We start from the raw sequence: 20,957 nt of genomic DNA, 5'->3' as shown, positions 1-20,957 counted from the left end.
AGGGGGACAACACTCACAGAGGGGGTCATAAAACTGTTGGATAATGACTGAGGAATCCCATGTCCAAATTAAGGCCGTTATCTCTTGTGTCCAATAGAATTATCATTCTTAGTTCAAACGTTTTCCTTTCCTGAAATTTCTTTTAGGAACTAAGATATTGAGGTCTTCCTTAGTGTGGTCTGGTTGTGCAAAATGGTGTCCCACAGGTGTGCAAAAGTCATCTTCTTTATGTTCCTTGATGGTATGTCTGTGCAAATTCATCCTTGTTTGCAACTTCTGTCCTGTTTCGCCAACATAAGATCCTTTGCTACATTTTCTGCACTGGATAAGGTACACAATATTACTAGAGGTGCAGCTGTATGATCCGGAGATATTGAAGATCTTGAAGAACTAATACGGCTACAATCACCTCAAGTATATACACTACCAATGCAAAAACAAACCGTTAGTCTGTTTACATCTATTTTTCGTCCATTCCAGCTTTTTAACAGAACAAAAATAGACTTTGATCATTTTAAAAAACAGATGTTGATGAATGTGGATGTAAATGGATGTAAATGGATAATTATCCGTTTATATCCGGTTTTCCATGATGATGAGATGCATTGATGTCCATTTTTCATGCGTCAACAGATGGATGAAAAATGGACAAACAGAATACCCTCATGAAAGGGGCTTAATGCAGGAATTGCCCTAATTTTGGTAATATTTGCTCCCACATCCACTTGTATCTCCAGGACAGGAAGAAATGGGAGACTACTCAGAAAAAATAACCAGGTAGGAGTACTTTACTACTCTAATCAAAATGTAAAATAAAGGTTTATCACGGAGATACTCTTTAAAATTCACTGTTCATTGGAATCTCAAGGTTGTACCTCCTGTTGCCCTGTAGGGATTGCTGCCTAGTGGTAATACTGGTTTCCTGGTTTTAAAGAATTAGGGCCTTAGTGTGTCTACCTTCCCATCACATCTGAAAGGCAGTTTTAAATCAGTAACCAAAAAGCTCTTTTTTCATAAACCAAGAAAAGCTTTCTATCGTGTGCTTTATGCGTCAGTCAACCTAATAAAGTGTGGTTACAGACACCAACAAGCTGAGGCTCCCTCTGACTCCTAGCCATCAAAGCCATGGTGGGCATAGACATCAAATTATTGTGCATGACCAAATTTAGAGATTGATAATTTGTCTATCAGCAGCCCTTCTATTTTTAGAAATTGCTACAAAATCATTATAGGGTTAAACAAAGCCTGAACAGGACTGCCTTCATATAAAAAGTTTTTGCCTGAACTGGGATTCTTCTTTAGATAAGAAATCCACAAGTTGACACTGTTGACTTGTTTTTGAAGGTGCATGAAGGTACATGTTCCTGAACCATTATCCTCATGCTCTATTCACTACTTAGCAAGGTACTGCCAATAAAAACATACACATGCTGGTGCCCTTACACTTCACCAACTACTTAGTCTGGGTCCTTGATAGTAAAGGAATCATTAAAATGACAGCCCTGAACTTTGAACCTTTAAAAACAAGATCAAAATGAAAGCTCCCATAGTTCCATCTTACAGGTTTCCTTTATAAATGCTGGATTGATTTCATGTTGCACTTTGCTGTCCTGTGTACCAACCTATGGATCAATTCTTGAAGATTCAGCCATGGTTGGAACTGTTTACTATTCTATATTTATTGTTTCCATCACAGGGAAGTATATCGGGTAACAGAGAGTTTACAGCGAGAAAGGACCGCGCTGCTCAAACAGCTTGACTTGTTAAGGTACTTATCCGGAGTGAAATGTTGCACAGTTCACAACAAAATGACCCAGCACTTACCCCTTCTAACTAGTGAACAGGAACTGTCTAATGTCTTTTTAGTATAAGTGAACTCCAATCCAAACCTTTTTTTCTGGTATCACAATTCTCTCTTAAATTAGGATTTTCACTGGTATTATGAATTAAAAATCTTAATCTCACTCATCCCCAGACAAGATGTGTGTTTCGCAACATCTTCCCAACAGGGACACTGACAGTAATAAAACCCAGTTACTGAGGGTATAGTACTTCCACATGCCAACCAAACCTAGTGTAGCACCCTCATAGTGTAGAGAAGCTGCTAGACCCTCTGTAATCAGTGGAGCAGGGGTTGATTGGTTAGGACTGCTCAGTGTTTCACAGGCTGGTGATCTGTTGCTTCCCCCTGTCTCCTAGAAGATTATAGAACTATAGCGGGAAGAAGAACAGAATAGACAGCCTGAATATTTATGGAACTCCAGCCAATCCCTGGGGAGGTGTGCCCAGTAGGTAATGAGGGATTCCATAAGTAGTCTGAGGCAGCAGTGCAGTGTTCCTGGGTCCAGTCCTGCAGGAGTGGACTGCTCTGCAAGGGCTGTTTCCCTGCTGAAGAATTTTGTGAGGAAGCTTTTAGGAAGACTCCGAGGTCTCAGCTAAGCTTAGCTATGGGGCCTATTCGCAAGTTCAAGCTTGGGGATCAAGTTGGGTCTGAATAATCTCACTGGAGAGAGCCAGGAAGATGTTGGTGGGAAAGAGTCCAGCTGTACTATGGTGGTGTGAGTCTACATCTCCCTCACTAGGAAGAACCTGGTGGATATTGGCAGGAGGCAACCAATGATCATGTGGCTTTGTGAGAATATGACCCCAGCGCTGAAGAATAATGACTGTTTGTAGCTATAACTCTGAAAGGAGTACTAGTTGAGGAGTCCTCTAGTTGTTTAGTCTAGTTTATCGGGGTATCCTATGCTCCCTATCCAAGTTCATCATTCCCAATAAAAAACCCCAAAAACTGTTCTTTGGTGCAGTGGAAGAGTGCAGAACATGCGGTGTGCTTGGCCGTGTATGCTCTAAGGGGGAAATAGGACTAAATTCACCAGAAGTGCTTTAGGGGGTGCGCTACACTAGAAAAATATTTTTGCTGTAATTCAATTTCAAAACAAAACTCAAGGTCTCAGCTGTGTATACAGTATTTGCGTTTCCCGCACCACATGGGAATGCTCTGCCCTTGTTAGGTGCGTGCAGGTGTCTTTAATTGTTAATGGCATTCCAAACGCATCTAGGAACCTTGACACTTTGCAGCCACCAAACCGCATGGTACTGCAGTACCATGTGGTCTGCTGTGACATGATTTTAGACTGGGTTCACATTATTCCTGATCCTGATTCCAGAATAAATTTTAATTCCTAATGGTACCTACACACATTGGAAGTAGAGGTTTATTTTCAGGTGCATGAAACCCAAAACACTATGCAGTTCCATGTGGCCATGCTTTCAAAAACAGGCCAGGGACAATTTCTCTGCGGGAAATCAAGTACAGCAGCCTATTAAAATGAATGGACTGTTGTGCCCATGCAAACATGAGCCACGCTACTCTCAGTAGTGTGAACCTAGTCTTAAAAGTTGAGCCTGGCATATTTATTGCACTTTCCCGTGCATTTGACCGCCCATTGAAATGAATAGACTATCAAAAACACGTCATGTGGGAACACTCAAAAAATGCACCGCATGGGAATGCACAAAAACTCATACGTCCTGGTGTGAACCTGCCTTTAATATTTCCAATCTGTGTTAATGTAATTACACATATAATGAATGATACTTCCAATTTCAGGCAACCCTTTATTTTGTTTTTGATAGAGTGGAGAAGGGTTAGAGCCTGTAATGGGAGTAAGTTGCTATTGTGGAGATTGCAGAACTGAAGTAAAATGATGGGAATTCTCTTCAATAGGGATACAGCCAATAACAAATATACATTCCTATCAAAGGAAGGATTGGATCCTCTGGCAATGTTTTTTTTTATTGCTGTCTGTGTCTTCTTGCCCAGGTGAAGGAGAGACAACATTAAAATCATGTTTTTACTGCAGTGAACACTTTCAACCTCTGTCAGGTGTTTTTTGTTTCTGTCTATGGCTTCCTGTCCCAGTGACACCCTTACCCTTTATATCTTGTATTGATGGCAAAGGGATTGGAGTCACATTGAATTCCCTTACTTTCCACACTCAATCTAGAACAAAGCAGGTTTGGTTGGGCTTTAAAGTGTAAATGGATTTATGTACAATACTGATGAAAGTTTTTTGCAATTTTGCACTTCAGGGAGATGAATAAACACTTACGGGATGAACGTGACAGCTTTATACAGGTAATTTACAATTTAGTTCCTTAACTCAAACATTTCACTTTATGGCATTATTATAAGTATTTTTTATTAATATCCTATTTCAGCTTCCCAGGGATGCCTTATCATTCATACATTTTCTAATGCCAAGGCATTCTAGATTGGGCGGATGCAGACTCTTCACATCAGAAATATAACACCTGAAACAGCACCAATACATGTTACCGTACACTACAGCACATAGTATTGCGTTGTCGTGTGTTGCAGTCTGCTATGTTACCAAAATGCAGCATACACTCTTGTGGGTTGTTGTGGTGCTTCGGACCAACCAATTAAATGAATGGTTTGCCTTGCTGTAATGCGATGTATGTTAAAAGCACGATAACTGATCAGATTGGTGTGAATTAGTCCTAAGGCCTCATACAGAAGGGCATCCAGGGGAGGAAAAAGCAGCTTGTAAACATGTTTAGATGTGTCAAACATTTGAGTGCTCCCAGGGCCGGTACTAGACTAGGCAAGACCAGCTACTTGCGCCCCCCCCCCCAAAAAAAGAAAAGTGAATAAAACATTTTAGGAACAGTAGAAAATATGAAATCAACAAAACATGAAACTGCTAAATTTCTTTTAATTTGCAAAAATAAGTGCCATAAGATGCCACCAGCACCAATATTAAAGACAAAATCAGTGTCATAGATGGACTGTATCTGTGGCTGGCAGTGGCAGAATGACCATTGCAGTGAGTGGAGGATGATGGTTCCACACTCTGACAGATCCCAGGATGGAATTCCTCAGGCAATGGGGGGAGATAAACTGCTGTGACAGCAGACAGCTGAACTGAGCGATCCCACATAGTGACAGATCCGACACAACACACAGTTCAGCAGGCCCAGCAGGCACTAGAAGAGCAGGCTTTGGGATCATGATGATGTCATTACTCACTGATACATTGCACGTGATGGATGGCCGACTGGGCGGGTCACACTCACACAGACACGACCTTCCTCCGCAGGCAGAGCTCCGACTCTGCTTTTGAATGGCAACAGAAGGGCTGGAACTCCACAGTGATCAGCAGCTGGCTTGCAGTAAGGGACTGAGTCTGAGAGGAACACTGGAAAGAGTGGCAGTTCAGCTGATACACTGGCCCCAGATACCAGGCATCTTCCTCTGTCCTTTCTTCCTCCCCTCTGCTGCCCCTCCCCTCAGCTGGAGGATCATTCATGATATTGCAGCGTCACATACAGAGAGAGTGCCAGCCTGTGCTGCACCCAGGCACCCCTAGGTGGCAGTGTGCCCTAGGTGGCCCCCTAGTTTGCCTAGTGGAATCACCGGACCTGGGTACTCCTTCATTCCATTGGCCAGAATATTAATTTATTCTGGCCATAGAAATGAACATTCAAATGGTAAACGCATCCAGTTTTTAGGCATGTTACCCATTTTTTTGCCTAAAGGCTCCTCTTATGAATGTGCTGGTAAGGTATTTTTTTCAGTCCCTAAACTCTTCTCTTCGAATACACCTATAAATGCCTATGTGTGCACAACCACATAGGCTAACAGAGGTACATTCAGAGGCCAAAAAAAAATGTAAAACGCCTGTAAAAGTGGTGTTTTTTTGGTCCTGTATGCATGAGCCCTACATGTACACTTTATTATCAGTTACATCAAAAATCATAGTGGGATAAGACTGTCTGAAAGTACATATTTGTAATCATGAAGATTTGTTTTTTCTATCTAAGCAGAAATCGAAGGTTACCTCATCAAAATCGATACGGAATCAAAGATCTGGATCTGTTATTGGAAACTATGTTGAAAAGAAGCCTTCTATGAAAAGGTAAATATAGTAATTGTTAAGGTAAATGGATATTATACAGTGACCCCTATTTTCATATGGCTTAAAGTGAACCTGTGCTTTGCCCATGCAGGCCAAAGCGACAGGTTCACACTCATCCCCACAGCTGTTTATATTTATTTTCCCTTTGCTCTTCTGCCACTCCACTTGCTGAGGGGAAGCAAAGTTACAAATCTCATCATTGTGATTGGTGGGTATGACATGTTCCCTCTCATCCCAAGGGACAACATTAGAATTTTGCCTCTAATTTCTGATTGGACCCCAAACAACCATGTAAAGTCAAGAAGTAAGAACTGAGTAACTGAAAAAGTGCTGCGTTTTTCAGGTCAAAATAACAGCCAGGCAACAAGTACTTTAAAATAGAGGACTGAGCAATGGTAAACTTTATATTCCTCAATACCTGTTTCTTTTAATTGTGCCATAAGACTTTGGCTTGTGAAAGCTAGCATCACTGCAAACTCTGCCAAACACTTCCTCTTTAGAAATGCACGAGCATAATTTGGACTTTGAGTCCTCTGTATAACTTTCATCCACAATTGTCCACATCTGAAAGAAAAAGGATGAAGGAATTTGGGTCTGAGTGAATGATTGCCTAGGTCAGGGCTAAATGGGTGGCAGTGATTTAAAGGAACCAGGCGAGACAACATCTTCTAGAAGTTTTTGTTTTTTGTAATGAATAATAAACAGTAAAACAATGCAGCAGTGATCCCAAAGCATCTGTGTGTACAAAAAGGCCTGCACAGTGGGCAAATTGACTGCAGAGCTCAATCTCAGTCTTCCAAAGCTTGTGTCTACAAAAACGGTGCAGAGGGAACTCCGTAAGCAAAACATTCATGAGTGATCTGCAATTGCCAAACTACTAGTGACCAGGGGCAGACTGACCATTTGGAAACTCGGGCACTGCCCGAGGGCCCGGGGTCAGTAGGGGGCCTCATGAGATGCCCCTGGTACCTTTTTTCATAGACTTTTTTGAGTATGGGCAAGGACACAGGGTCCCCATGATCCCCTATTGCCTGGGGGCCCCATGAGTTGTCAGTCTGCCCCTGCTAGTGACCGATATTAATGCTCAGAAGAGGAGAGAATGATGCAACACCCATAAATCGTGGACTATCAATCAATGAAAGACAGTAATACGGTCCAATGAATCGAGCTTCACACTGTTCCCAACCGCCGGACGTGTTTACAAACACGGCAAACACCATCACAAGCTTACGACCAGGACTGTCTTGTGCCAATGGTAAAGCATGGTGGCTGCCCAATCATGGTTTGGGTAGCCATATCTTGGTATTCTGCAGGCCCCATCATCACCTTGAAAGGTAAAGTCACTGCCAGCGACTATGTACAAAGTTTGGGGGACCATGTACCCCATGGTGCAGACATTGTCTCCCGAAGACAGTGCCATTTATGAAGAAGATAATGTTGTGATTCACACGGCTGGTGTTGTCAAATCGTGGCTTGACGTGCATGCAGACAAAGTCTTGTGCCTACCCTGGGCACCGCAGTCATCTGAGCTCAATATCATAGAGCCAATATGGTCAAGGTTTGGGCTCGGTTTCAACCTCCAGCATCTCTGGAAGAACTGAAACAATTTATGCATGAAGAGTGGTGTCGCATTCCATTATCCACCATCCAAGACTTATATTTGTCAATTCCCTGGAGAATTAAGGCCGTCTTGCATACCAAAAGCAGTTCAACACGATATTAGTTAACAATTTTGTTCTTTTACCTGGTGTTTCCATAGTTTTGTCCAACCCCTACTGTATACAGTATATACAGTGCTCAGCATAAATGAGTACACCCCTTTTGAAAAGTAAGATTTTAATCAATATCTCAATGATCACAAGAACAATTTCCAAAATTTTGACAATACTGAGTTTTATAGAACATTTGTTTAGCTCATTGCATGAAAGTAAGGTTAATAATATAACTTATATTACAAAATCTTCAGTTTTACTCAAATTAGTTGATGCAAAAATGAATATACCCCACAGCAAAAACTACTACATCTAATATTTTGTATGACCTCCATGATTTGTAAGGCAAGCACCAAGTCTTCTAGGCATCGAATGAACAAGATGGAGACATATTGCAACATCTATCTTATTCCATTCTTCAAGAACAACCTCTTTTACAGCCTGGATGCTGGATGGAGAGTGATGCTCAACTTGTCTCTTCAGAATTCCCCATAGGCATTGGATTGGATTCAGAATAGGAGACATACTTGGCCACTGAATCACTTTCACCCTGTTCTTCAGAAATGCAACAGAGGCCTTAAGATGTGTGTTTTGGATCATTGTCATGTTGGAAATATGCACGGCAACCAAGGGCAAGTGATGGTAGCATTTTCTCTTTCAAAATAGAGCAGTACCTCTGTGAATTCATGATACCTTCAATGAAATGCATCTCCCTGATACCAGCAGCACCCATGTAGCCCCACAGAAGGACACTGCCACAACCATGTTTCACTGTAGGCATTTTTCTTTGTACTCCTCACCTTTGCAACGCTGTACAGTTTTGAAGCCATCAGTTCCAAAAACTTTTATCTTGGTCTCATCACTCCTGAGGACAGAGTCCCAGTAGTCTTCTTTTTCAGCATGGGCCCTGGCAAATCCTAGGTGGGCTTTTTTGTGCATGGGCTTTAGGAGAGGCTTCCTTTGTAGAGGACACCCATGCATGTCATTCCTCTGCAGTGTACGCCATATTGTGTCACAGGAAACAATCACCCCATTTGGCTTTCTACTTCTTTAGCTAACTACAGTGAACTTGCATGGTGATTTTCTTAGACCCTTTTCATCAGAAGACGCTCCTGAGCAAGTTACAGGTCAATTTGTACAGTGAAAACTGATAAGAAAAAAACATATATGTACCAGCAATATTAGTATAAACACAGTCCACTCCAAAGTGTTTTTCCCTTTGTTAGAATATGGCCAGGCTGATGCAGTTTTTTGCTTTATTAAAATTGGCAGCCTCAATACAAACATAGTCTGGTTGTCTAACCATCTGTTTACTGACTTCTTCATAAGTTCCCTGAGTTGCATTTTTATAATTGGCATCTGGATGGATGTGGACAGCAATAATAAAAACACAGGTAAGCTCTCTTGGAAGATAAAAGGGTTGACATTTTAGCATAAAATATTCCACATCTGCCATGCACTGTTCATCCAATTTAATTACATTTCTGCATTAGAAATAGTGGATAATACACACAGTCATCCCAACCCAATTGTACACAATTTTGCTATTATTTGTTTACTATGGGTATATGTATATAGTGCTGATAATTTACATAGCACTTTACACATATTGTATATTCACATCAGCCCCTGCTGTCATGGACTTTACAATCTAAGGCTACATACACCGTGTTCCAAATTATTGTGCAAATGATATTTTTCTCATTTATCTAAATAATTTTTTTGCAGCATAATTCTCATGTTATCAACATTAAGAGTACAATTCACATTTTATTGAACAAACCTCCTAATGATAACAGTATTTTTGTTAAACATAAAAATCTTACAATGCACTGTTCCAAATTATTACGCACAATAAGTTTCAAAACACTTTATAGGTTGTAAAGAACTGAAAATTGTCATTTGTTGTGTTTGCAGCATATTTACTGAAATCAAAAGCTATTTCAATCAAACTTTTAACAACATTTTACCTTTTTAAACATTTTAACAGGTCACGTTACATTGTAACATAGGACCCCTTATTTGATTGCAGCTTCACAAGTCTTGCATCTATTGAACTTGTGAGTTTTTGGACAGTTTCTGCTTGAATTTGTTTGCAAGATGTCAGAATAGCCTCCCAGAGCTGCTGTTTGGATGTAAACTGCCTCCCACCCTCATAGATCTTTTGCTTGAGGATGTTCCAAACATTCTCAATAGGATTGAGGTCAGGGGAGGATGGAGTCCACACCACAACTTTCTCTCCTTTTATCCCCATAGCAGCCATTGATGCAGAGGTATTCTTTGCAGCATGAGATGGTGCATTGTCATGCATGAAGATGATTTTATTATGGAAAGCACAGTTCTTCCTTATGTACCAGGGAAGAAAGTGGTCAGTCATAAACTCCACATACTTTGCAGAGGTCATCTTTACACCTTCGGGGACCCGAAAGGGGCCAACCAGCTCTGTTCCTATGATTCCCAAAACATGACTCCACCACCGCCTTGCTGATGTCGCAGCCTTGTTGGAACAGGGTGGCCGTCCACCAACTATCCACTACTCCATCCATCTGGACCATCCAGGGTTGCACGGCACTCATCAGTGAACAGAACTGTTTGAAAATTAGTCTTCATGTATTTTTCTGCCCAATGCAGCCGTTTCTGCTTGTGAGCATTGGTTAGTGGTGGCCGAATAGAAGGTTTATACACAGTTGCAAGACTCTGGAGGACTCTACACCTTGATGTCCGTGGGACTCCAGAGGCACCAGCAGCTTCAAATATCTGTTTGCTGCTATGTAATGGTATTTTAGCAGCTGCTCTCTTGATCCGATGCATGGATCTGGCAGAAATCTTCCTCAATGTGCCTTTATCTGCACGAACCCGTCTGTGCTCTGAATCAGCCACAAATCTCTTAATAGTGCGATGATCACGCTTAAGTTTTCGTGAAATATCTAATGTTTTCATACCTCGTCCAAGGCATTGAACTATTTCACTCTTTTCGGCAGCAGAGATATCCTTTTTCTTCCCCATATTGCTTGAAAATGGTGCTCTGCCTAATAATGTGGAACACCCTCCTTTAGTAGTTTTTCCTTAAATTGGGCTCACCTGCCAATCTAATTATCACAGGTGTCCGAGATTGTTTTCAGTGATCAAAAGAGCCCTGACACACAATGCCATCCATGAGTTAAACTGAAAAACAAAATATTTAATCTTTGTGACACTTAAATAGAATTTGCATAATAATTTGGAACAGGGTGTACACATATGAATTTTGGCCAGTTACTGAGTAACTGGATTAAATTTGCTAGGTAGTTGGCCCTATTGGCTGCCTCCCATCCAACATCCTTTGCCAGAAAAATCTAGGGACTGTGGCCAAGCAGCAGCTGCATCCAATAAGATGCAGCCACTGTTCCAGTATTCTAACAGGTGCCAACTGTGGCTGACAGTATAAAATAGCCACAGCAGGAGATTCCTCCGTCTGTGTTGTGTATCATGGATGCTAATCTGTTAGATTATTTTCAAAAAGAAGCTATGTATGTATACCCAGCGTTAGGTCCCTTACACACACCAAGCCAACCATATAGCTATAGCCTGCAGCGCTGATCAATCAGGGAAAATTTGATAAGGTGGTTGTATAGAAGTCGATCGGTAGACCTCCCTGTCTATACATAAATGTTCCTACTGAACTGGCCGAATTTTGATCCTTGTATGGCCAGCTTAACCTCCCTGGCGGTATTCCCGAGTGTAGCTCGGGGTAAAATTTCAGTACCACAAGCGGTATCCCCGAGCTACACTCGGGCTTACCATGTGGCGTTGCTCAGGGATTCCCTGCAGTGCTTACCTTGTCCTTCGCTCCCGCGATGTGTCCCCTGCAGCGTCCCCGGCCAGCTCCTCAGGCCAATGCTGGCATCCCGCTTCCGTGTTCTGGGCCTGCGAGCGTCGGGACGTACGGGACGTACGGGGGCCGGAACAGGCGGCAAATTAAAAAATTTTAGAAACTGTCATTTTCTAATAAACAAATATGACATAGTAAAACATTACTGTTGCAAACCATTTCACATACATTTTGTCCCGAGTGCTTTGTCCTGTGCTCTGCCTGCATTTTGACTGTTCTTTCTGCCTGGAAACTTAGAAAAGTCCATGGCGTCCAAAAAGCGTCGCTTTAGGTCAAAAGCGGTTTTAGACCAGCTAGAGAACAGCGATAGTAAATCAGAACCATTTGCAGAATTGAGTGATAATGATTTGTGAGGAAATTCGTCATCAGACACTGGAAACGATTCTGCAACTTTGCTCAGTGATGTGACAACTTGGCGCTCTATTCAAATTTCAGTGTTTTTGGTTTGATTATATTATTGAATTACATTTATTATTATATTATTATTTTTTATGATTATTTATTAAATTACAATTTATGATTTTGTGTTTCAAGTTTTATCCTACCTGGAATGTTTACTAGACTTTTGTTCGGACAGATTTCAGTGAGTTATTCCTAAAAATTACAGGCCTACAATATAAAACGCCAAATTTCCATGCAAAATAATGGTACCACTTTCAGCACCAAAAATCTGAAATAATCATACCGCCAGGGAGGTTAAGTCACTGTATCTTTGTCCAGGGAGTGCAAAAAGAAGATACAGAGGCATTGTCACACTTAGACAAACTGGAAGTCGCCAGCAGTGCTTTTATCTAATATTCAAACGCATACGTTTTCACATTGTTTTAACTTTTTAACTGTAAAGACAAGCACATTATTGATGGGTATTAATGTTAACATATTTTTTATACTGTTTAAATAGTGATTGAAATGGGGGCATGACTTTTTGGATGAGGCTACAAGTGAAAGCATGTTTTTTTTGTTGGGTTTGGTTAAAAATGGGCATGGTCAGTAGAATGTTCCCAGATTTCATTTTGAAAATCTGATCACCTACAGTTGTGTTCAAAATAATAGCAGTCAGACATCACTAACCTGATCAATCACTGTTTTTGGTAGAAATGATATTTCTACATGGCAAATATTTTACTAGCAGGTGTAGTAGAGTAATAGAAATCCAACAGACCCAACAGTCATGACATGCATGCTGCTGATTCTGTGTAATTGAATCACTAATTGAAAGGGGCATGTTCAAAATAATAGCAGTGTGGAGTTCTATTAGTGAGGTCATTCATTCTTTGAAAAACAGGTGGCAATTATTGCCCTTATTTAAGGAAGGAAGGCAGCAAATGTTGTACATGCTGGTTACAGTGCATTTCTCTCTGAAATTCTGAGGAAAATGGGTCGTTCCAGACATTGTTCAGAAGAACAGCGTACCTTGATTAAAAAGTTGATTGGAGAGGGGAAAACATGTAAAGAAGTGCAGAAAATGATAGGCTGCTCAGCTAAAATGATTGCAAATGCTTTAAAATGGCAACCAAAACCTGAAAGACGTGGAAGAAAGCGAAAAACTACCATTCGAATGGATAGAAGAATAGCCAAAATGGCAAGGACTCAGCCAACAATCAGCTCCAGGAAGATCAAAGAAGGTCTAAAGTTACCTGTGAGTACTGTTACAATTAGAAGACGCCTATGTAAAGCCAAGCTATCTGCAAGAAGCCCCTGCAAAGTCCCACTGTTGAAAAAAAGACATGCGCAAAAAACACAAGAGGTTACAATTTTCCAAAGAGCACATTGACTGGCCTAAAGAGAAATGGTGCAACATTTTGTGGACTGATGAAAGTAAGATTGTTCTTTTTGGGTCTAGTGGCCGGAGACAGTTTGTCAGACGACCCCCAAACACTGAATTCAAGCCACAGTACACTGTGAAGACAGTGAAGCATGGTTGTGCAAGAATCATGATATGGGGATGTTTCTCATACTACGGTGTTGGGCCTATTTATCGCATACCAGGGATCATGGATCAGTTTGAATACATCAGAATACTTGAAGAGGTCATGCTGCCTTATGCTGAAGAGGAAATGCCCTTGAAATGGGTGTTCCAACAAGACAACGACCCCAAACACACCAGTAAACGTGCAACATCTTGGTTCCAGACCAACAAGATTGACGTTATGGAGTGGCCAGCCCAATCCCCGGATCTTAATCCAATAGAAAACTTGTGGGGTGACATCAAAAATGCAGTTTCTGAGGCAAAACCAAGAAATAGAGAAGAACTGTGGAATGTAGTCCAATCATCCTGGGCTGGAATACCTGTTCACAGGTGCCAGAAGTTGGTTGACTCCATGCAACACAGATGTACAGCAGTTCTCAGAAACAGTGCTTATACAACTAAATATTCATTAAGTGATTCAAAGGAAAGCAAAATCTTCAAACATTTTTCAGTTTATATAGTGAATGTTTGAGTTTGTAAAGAAGAATACAAACACTGCTATTTTTTTGAACAGTCTAATATTTACTTTTCTTCAATTTTTTTAGAGGAACAACACAAATTTGATATATTTTTCTTCATGTTTTGATTTGGAATAGAATGTGTAATGTTCCCAATGCATTTGTGTGTATGGAAATAAAAGCTATTAGAAGGATTTTGAGCTTTATTCACTTTTTTCAACACTCTGCTATTATTTTGAACACAACTGTATATATATTGCAAGGGTTTTATAAAATTTGGTTTGCATAATTATATCTTGCTGTCTTCTAAAGAAACTTTTGTATGTATTGTAATGTGGGGGATCATTAGCTCAGTGGTAGATGTGTTTTAGTGAGTCCACGGGAGTTAGGAAGTGTGGTTTAGGGCTTCGCAGCCCAATTTAATTAAACAAACAAATTTTCATACATACATTCATACATTAGGTTGCCCATGCAGGGGTTTTTTGACCAGCAAAACAAGTAACACAAAAATGCCATTTGGTTTTCTCTTCAGGAGCACCGCTGCTCTTTCCACTGGTGCCTCATTGAGAGCACAGTGCGCATGCACCGGTGACATCACTGGCAATGCCAAAGTAAATTGTGCACGTTTAGGAGATATTTACTGTGCCTACAGGTAGGCCTTATTATAGTCTTATCTGTAGGTAAAAAAAAAAAAGACTTTACTACCACTTTAAGCAATGCTAGACCTCGCTGAGAACCAGTGTGCACACACACTCACACAAGCTGCAGGTCTCCTGGACACAGGATTAATACTAAGAAAACACAAAGTATTTGGGGATATGCATTGTTTAGGGCAGAAATAATAAGAAGCATTAAATTAGGAGACTTTGCAATATAGAGACTGCTCACAGGACATTTTTTGTATTCACTTATGGCTTTAGGGAGTTGGATTGAAGGAAAGCATGGCACTGTAGGTTTATTAATTTATGGTTTGCAAATTTATATGAGTATGCGTAGGTGTTAGTAGCTTTCTTTTTTGTAGGCATCTGAGCAGGGGCGGACTGACCATTTGGAAACTCGGGCGCTGCCCAAGGGCCCGGGGTCAGTAGGGGGCCCCATGAGATGCCCCTGGTACCTTTTTCATAGGCTTTTTTGAGTTTGGGCAAGGACACAGGGGCCCCATGATCCCCTATTGCCTGGGGGCCCCATGAGTTGTCAGTCCGCCCCTGGGCCTGACAACTCAGTGTCTCTATCCACTCCCTACTATGTACTTTTAGCTGCTCGTGGGAATCCATTGTATCGTTTTTGCTGTGGTCTTTTTTAGAAAACTCATTGTTCCCTTGGAATCCTTTGTCAAGTATTACATTTTTATTAGCAAATGTTTGTATACACGTAATAAGTTATAAAACATCCATTTAATGCCGGTTTAATTTTGCCTTCCCTGTTCCCCCTCAATCAATATGCTAATTCATTTTTTAATACAACTTTTTTGTTTTTATCACCTTATTTTATATACAGTTATAAAATGTCATCACTGGTTCTCTGAGCTTCTCTAACGCAGATCCTAGCTGGAGGGAGGGGTTGGTGAATTGCTGTACATAGCTCTCCAAAACAAGACACCCTGCCTCAGTTCCTCTCTTACCAGTGCTCAGTCCTGATGCAAGCATTTGTTTTGCTGTAGTATCTAGTGCAGCCTTTTTCAACCAGGGTGCCCAGGCACCCTGGGGTGCTGTAAGGTTTCTTCAGGGGTGCTTTGGCAAAATGCCTAAAAATTGGCCAAAAATATATACAAGCCAGAGGTGGCTCAAGCCTGCCTTTTAGTTACACAAAGCCACAGGTTTTCATTGTGCACCATTATGACCTTCTAGCCACTGGCATCCCAACAACCAATAACTTCATCAGTTGATAAGGAGGATGTTGGTCATCTGCACAGCATTCTTGTTTGACCCTCCCCTGCCTCTGTCCATCAGCACTGAGGTCACATTAGCTGAGTGATGGAGAAAAACTTAGCCAGAAGAGAAACACTGGAACACTAGTCAGCAACAGTGTGCAAGTGTATTTGATTGGAAAGAATAAATCACCTCTAATGATGGGTGTCTTATGTGTGTGGATGTTGACGCATTGTGTAAAACTATTAGAACTGTTTTTTACATTTTAGAATGTGGTGCCTCGAGGCTGTCCATACTATTAAAGGGTGCTTCGAGGATTTCTATAATTTTAGAGGGTGCCTCGGGACTGTCCATAATTTTAGACTGTGCCTCAAGGCTGTCTATAAATTTAGAGAGTGCCTCGAGGCTGTCCATAAATTTAGAGGGTGCCTTGAGGTTGTCCATAATCTTAAGGGGTGCCTTTACTGAAAAAAGGTTGAGAAACACTGATCTAGTGCACCATGTAAGATCTTCTTAATTGTTTAGAAGCTAGAAGCTACAGCAAATCAGATAGAGCCCACTTCATTTCTTAGCCATAGGACATCAAGCATTATTTAGACTGTAATCCCTGCCCCTTTCTTTCATTTAATTTCATTTCTTTCAAATATAGAGGCTCTGCATGATATGTGGGCAATAAAGAAGAAGTAGTGCCAAAGCTCTTTTGCCCTACTTCTCCTATGGGTCACAGGAGTGCAGTTCATGCTGCACTCCTATGACCCGTTTTCAGCCGGCAGCGGGCTAAAGTCTGCTGTCGGCTGACGTCACTCAGCCGGTCCAGGCTCTGGATCGATCCCGTCTTTACATTCGGGATCCACCCAGATGCCTGGACCAGCACCTGGCTCAGCTTTTCAGTGAGCCACTGAGAACCTGAACCAGCCGCTCCCGTCCCCTCCACAGCCCAGCACTCAAGCGAGAACTGAAGGGGCAGAGCAGAGAGCCATTGACTGATGGTCACCAGCTCTCTGCTCACTAAAGACCAAGAACTGAGTGATCAGTTGTGGGGGACAGCTATAGCTGGGACGGGTGCTGCAGCCATCTAGGTGAGTATGTGTGTGTGTTTTTTTTCCCCCCAAACTTTTAATACAGCTTTCTGTTTACCTAGCGCTGATGTCACTGAGTCTGTAATAAAATAATGAAGATATAAAGGTTTTATTTAATAATGTGAGCATGTTGAAATGGAGGGAGGGGTGGTGGGGGGTCCAGGGAAAGAAAAATATAATCAGATGAAATTTCAGCATTTAAAAAATTATATACAGTGAGATCTGATACAAAATACACTGAAAAATAGATTTTGGATTGCATAAATTTCAAATATTCTCATTGATTCTCACACTGCATATAAGACCAATAGCATGGTATTATCCATGAGGCGATTTTACCTCAACTGTACTCTGATAATTTATCTCAAGTGGTTTTTCAAAGACGTCATTGAAGTCCTTTGTGAACATTACATTGTGGTTTAAGGACTCCTTTGTTGCAAGGAGTGTCCATCTGAAACCCACCCACATCAAAGCATTAGTGGAAATGTGCATATATTGTACACTTTAAGAAAAACATTATTCTAATTTTCAGCTGCACAAAGGCTGGCCATTGTATAGATCTCACATATGATTGAGGGACTGCCAGGATAAAAAAAATGATCATTGAAAACGGTATAATAAAAAAAGACTGCTTCTTTGTAGAATATCTAATTTTAGGAGGCTCGCCTGGAGCCCCAATTACCTCCAAGTGCTGGGTGGACTATTTATGTAATAATACATTCGCACATCAGCTAATTATTTGCTAATTGGAGGAACATCCTCCGAGACATTTTCCATTATTATGCCTCTTCAGGATTAATTGAATTTGATGAATTATGCCCAGAGTCCGCACAAAGGCCATTTCAGGCACTGTACAATGCAGGCAGAAAGTGGATTTAAAGCTAAACTTCAGGCAGATCTAAAACAAACACCATTTAATGAAGTTGTGCATTCCCTAAAATTTTATTAAATGTAATTTTACATTCAACAAGCATAAGTTCCTAAGGGCTGTTCCATCGGAGCACAGAGAGCCTTACATGATAAAAAAAAATGAGCATAATATTTTGCCTGGAAGTCACAGGTATTTGCATAGAGATTAATGACAGGTTGTGGCCCTGTGCTGGAAAGCTCACATCAGAGAGTTTACGTGTGTACAGGGAGAGATGTGCATCTCCAGATGCAGGCAATATGTGTCCAGGTCCATGCCATCCATTACTGTACTCATGTAAATGCTCGGATGGGTGGTTATCAGCATACAGTCACAGCCTGTCATTTATTAATACTGGCAGCTGTAGGCAAACACATGTACAGTAAATCCCAGTATCAGAAATACACTCATTGTTTATTGTGTACAGCCCTCTGTTCCTATGTGTAGAAACCCTAAATCCTTGTTGATATCAGCAATTTATAATCCCCTGCTGAAAGGCACATAGACTGTGAGGGGGGTCAGTATTAGGACTTTATCAGGTTCTGTTGCATGCACATGTATGTGTACGCAGGTTGTCTACTGTCCTGTGTTGTTATAAAATGGACAGGACACTGGATCCCGGAGGCTTGCTCGCTAGCTTGCTGAGGCTTGGGGCTCAAATCTGGAGCTCTGGATAAGCCTCATGCCATGTAGAGGGGTTACTGGGACTTGTAGTCCGCTCTGAAGAAACTGACTTGATGGCACACCATCAGTATAGACTATTGCCATCCTGGACTTTGCCAATAGTGGACTTTTCCTGTGCAGGTATGCCGGGGCAGCCACAACGTTTGTTAGGGTTAGTTAGGAGAAAGACTTGTAACTTATTGGAGCTGTTAATGCTAAATTTTATCAGTAAACCTTTGAAACATTATTCCCACCTGGTCTGAAGTTATTCAAAGGGTTGTATGAAAGCAGCCTTCACTCTTTACATCATGTGCAGCTTGGGTCAGTTAAAGCACATTGTAGTATGAAGACCTCTCTGCAAAAGTTACCATGACACAGAGTTAAGCCAAGTAGTTGCCAAGGATAACAGAGGTCTAGTAACCAGCACAAGCAGCCTGTCGTGAGGCGTGGTACCTATGCCAGGCGAAGTATACTTCGGTAGTGAGGGGGGTTGCTTCTGGGACTTCCTTCCCCAGCAGTCTGTCTCCCATAGCAATGGAAGCAGATCAGCGTCATGAAGGCCCTTGGCCTAGCCACCAGGTATAGTAGAGTAAGAAGACAAAGTGCAGATATGAGGTCCTCGCTAGGTGCACGGTGGGACCCCATTCTGTCACTGGGAGTGAGGTGATAGAGATAAGCTGGACGAGTGGAGTGGGTATAGGTTCAGCATATCGCTGCTTAATACAAACAGTTACATTAAAGGTGTGCAGTGACACGGGACCAGAGAGGTAACATGATTCAAGTTTATTCACTCATTGTACACAGTATATGGCCATCTCTAAGTTGGAGGTCCACCTTATGGTTGATTTTCCCTGAAAGCGTTCCCAGCCTTGTCCCGAGCATTGATGGGCAAGGAAATCCCATGTGTAGGGCTCTGACCCTGTCCGCAGTGCCTAGCATAGCTCAGAAGAACCCACAGTGGGGGTAGGCCTCTTATATCACCCTATACTTGGCCCTCAATGAGGGAACATGAAGGAAGGCCCATCTACCTGCCCCCTGCCAGCCCACATGTAGACAGGGAACATTCTGTTAGGAGGAGAAAGCAGACCATTATTGATGATAAGCAACATTTTATTTCTTTCTTGAGAGTGTTTAACACAGTTTGCTTATTAAATTAATCTCTTAATACTGCACTTAGTGGTGCCTCCCTCTGTCTTTTTCTTGCCTTCCACATACAGAGCTGGCATACTCTGATGGTGGCTGCTGCTCTTGTTGCTCATTTTTAATGGACTTATGGAAAACATTTAGAATTTTGTGTGTGTGTGTGTGTTGCAAGTAGCTGGTCTTGCCTAAGAGTGCAAAATAGTCTAGCACCGGCCTTAGGTATGAGCAGACAGGGCCGGTGCTTGACTATTTTAAGCCCTAGGCAGGACCAGCTACTGTACCCCCCCCAAAAAAAAAACAAAAAAATAATAATTTTTTAAACAGTGGAAAATATTATATCAACAAAACATGAAACTGCTACATTTCTTTTAATTTGCAAAAATAAGTGCCTCCAGCACCATTATTAAAGACAAAATCAGTGTCACGGATGGACTGTATCTGTGGCTGGCAGTGGCAGGGTGACAGTTGCAGTGAGTGGAGATTGGATCCACACTCTGACAGATCCCAGCCTGGAATTCCTCAGGCAATGGGGCGAGATAAAATGCTGTGACAACAGGCAGCGGAACTGAGCAATGCCACATAGTGACAGATCTGACATAGCACACTGACACTGATCAGTAGGCCCAGCAGGTACTAGAAGAGCAGGCTGTGGGATCGTGATGATGTCATCATTCACCAACACATTGCATATGTGATGGATGTCTGGCCGGCTGGGTCACACTCACACAGACACGAGACATCAGAGCCAGACATTACTTTTTTCTGCAGGCACAGCTCCACCTCCGCTGATGAATGGGCAGAGAAGGGCTGGAACTCCATAGTGATCAGCAATCGCCAGCTGGCTTGCAGTAAGGGAATGAGTCTGAGAGAAACACTGGAAGGAGTTGCAGCTCAGCTGTTACACTGGCCCCAGACAACCAGCATCTTCCTCTGTCCTTTCTTCCTCCACTCTGTCTCCCCTCCCCTCAGCTGAAGGATCATTCATGATTGGCAGTGTCCCACACAGAGAGAGTGCTGCACCCAGGCACCCCTAGGTGGCACTGCACCCTAGGGAAAAAAATATAAAAATCAATAATGGTGAAGCACTATGCTTAAAATCATAATTAAGTGTGATCACAAAAAATGATATTAATAAATATATACTAAAGTAAAATATGCAACCCTATAGACTCTGTGCCACAAATACCAATATAATGTAAATGCAATATATACAAGTGCAGGAAAGCATAAAGTGCAGAAAATTTTTTAAAAAATACAAAATGGACAAATATTCAATGCATACAGTATATATACAGTGATAGAGTGTAATAATTATCACACTTGTGATAATGTGCAAATGCTC

The 20,957-nt window shown here is 41.6% G+C and overlaps 1 protein-coding gene across 1 annotated transcript in view; it reads left to right on the top strand.

Annotated features, from left to right (window-relative positions):
* Positions 1 to 20,957, top strand: part of CRACR2A (calcium release activated channel regulator 2A) — a 99,277-nt gene that overhangs the window by 26,595 nt on the left and 51,725 nt on the right. Inside the window, exons 8-10 of the mRNA XM_089679477.1 lie at positions 1,697 to 1,768; positions 4,096 to 4,141; positions 5,854 to 5,945. Of these exons, the coding sequence (XP_089535603.1) occupies positions 1,697 to 1,768; positions 4,096 to 4,141; positions 5,854 to 5,945 (210 nt within the window). The remainder of the gene's footprint in view (positions 1 to 1,696; positions 1,769 to 4,095; positions 4,142 to 5,853; positions 5,946 to 20,957) is intronic.

This window comes from Staurois parvus, unplaced genomic scaffold (genome assembly GCF_062004578.1).
Source record: "Staurois parvus isolate SC_StPar_1 unplaced genomic scaffold, SC_StPar_1.0 ptg000225l, whole genome shotgun sequence".
Lineage (NCBI taxonomy): Eukaryota > Metazoa > Chordata > Amphibia > Anura > Ranidae > Staurois > Staurois parvus.
The sequence above is the reverse complement of the archived record's forward strand: the minus strand, read 5'-3'. Positions and strand labels throughout refer to the sequence as shown.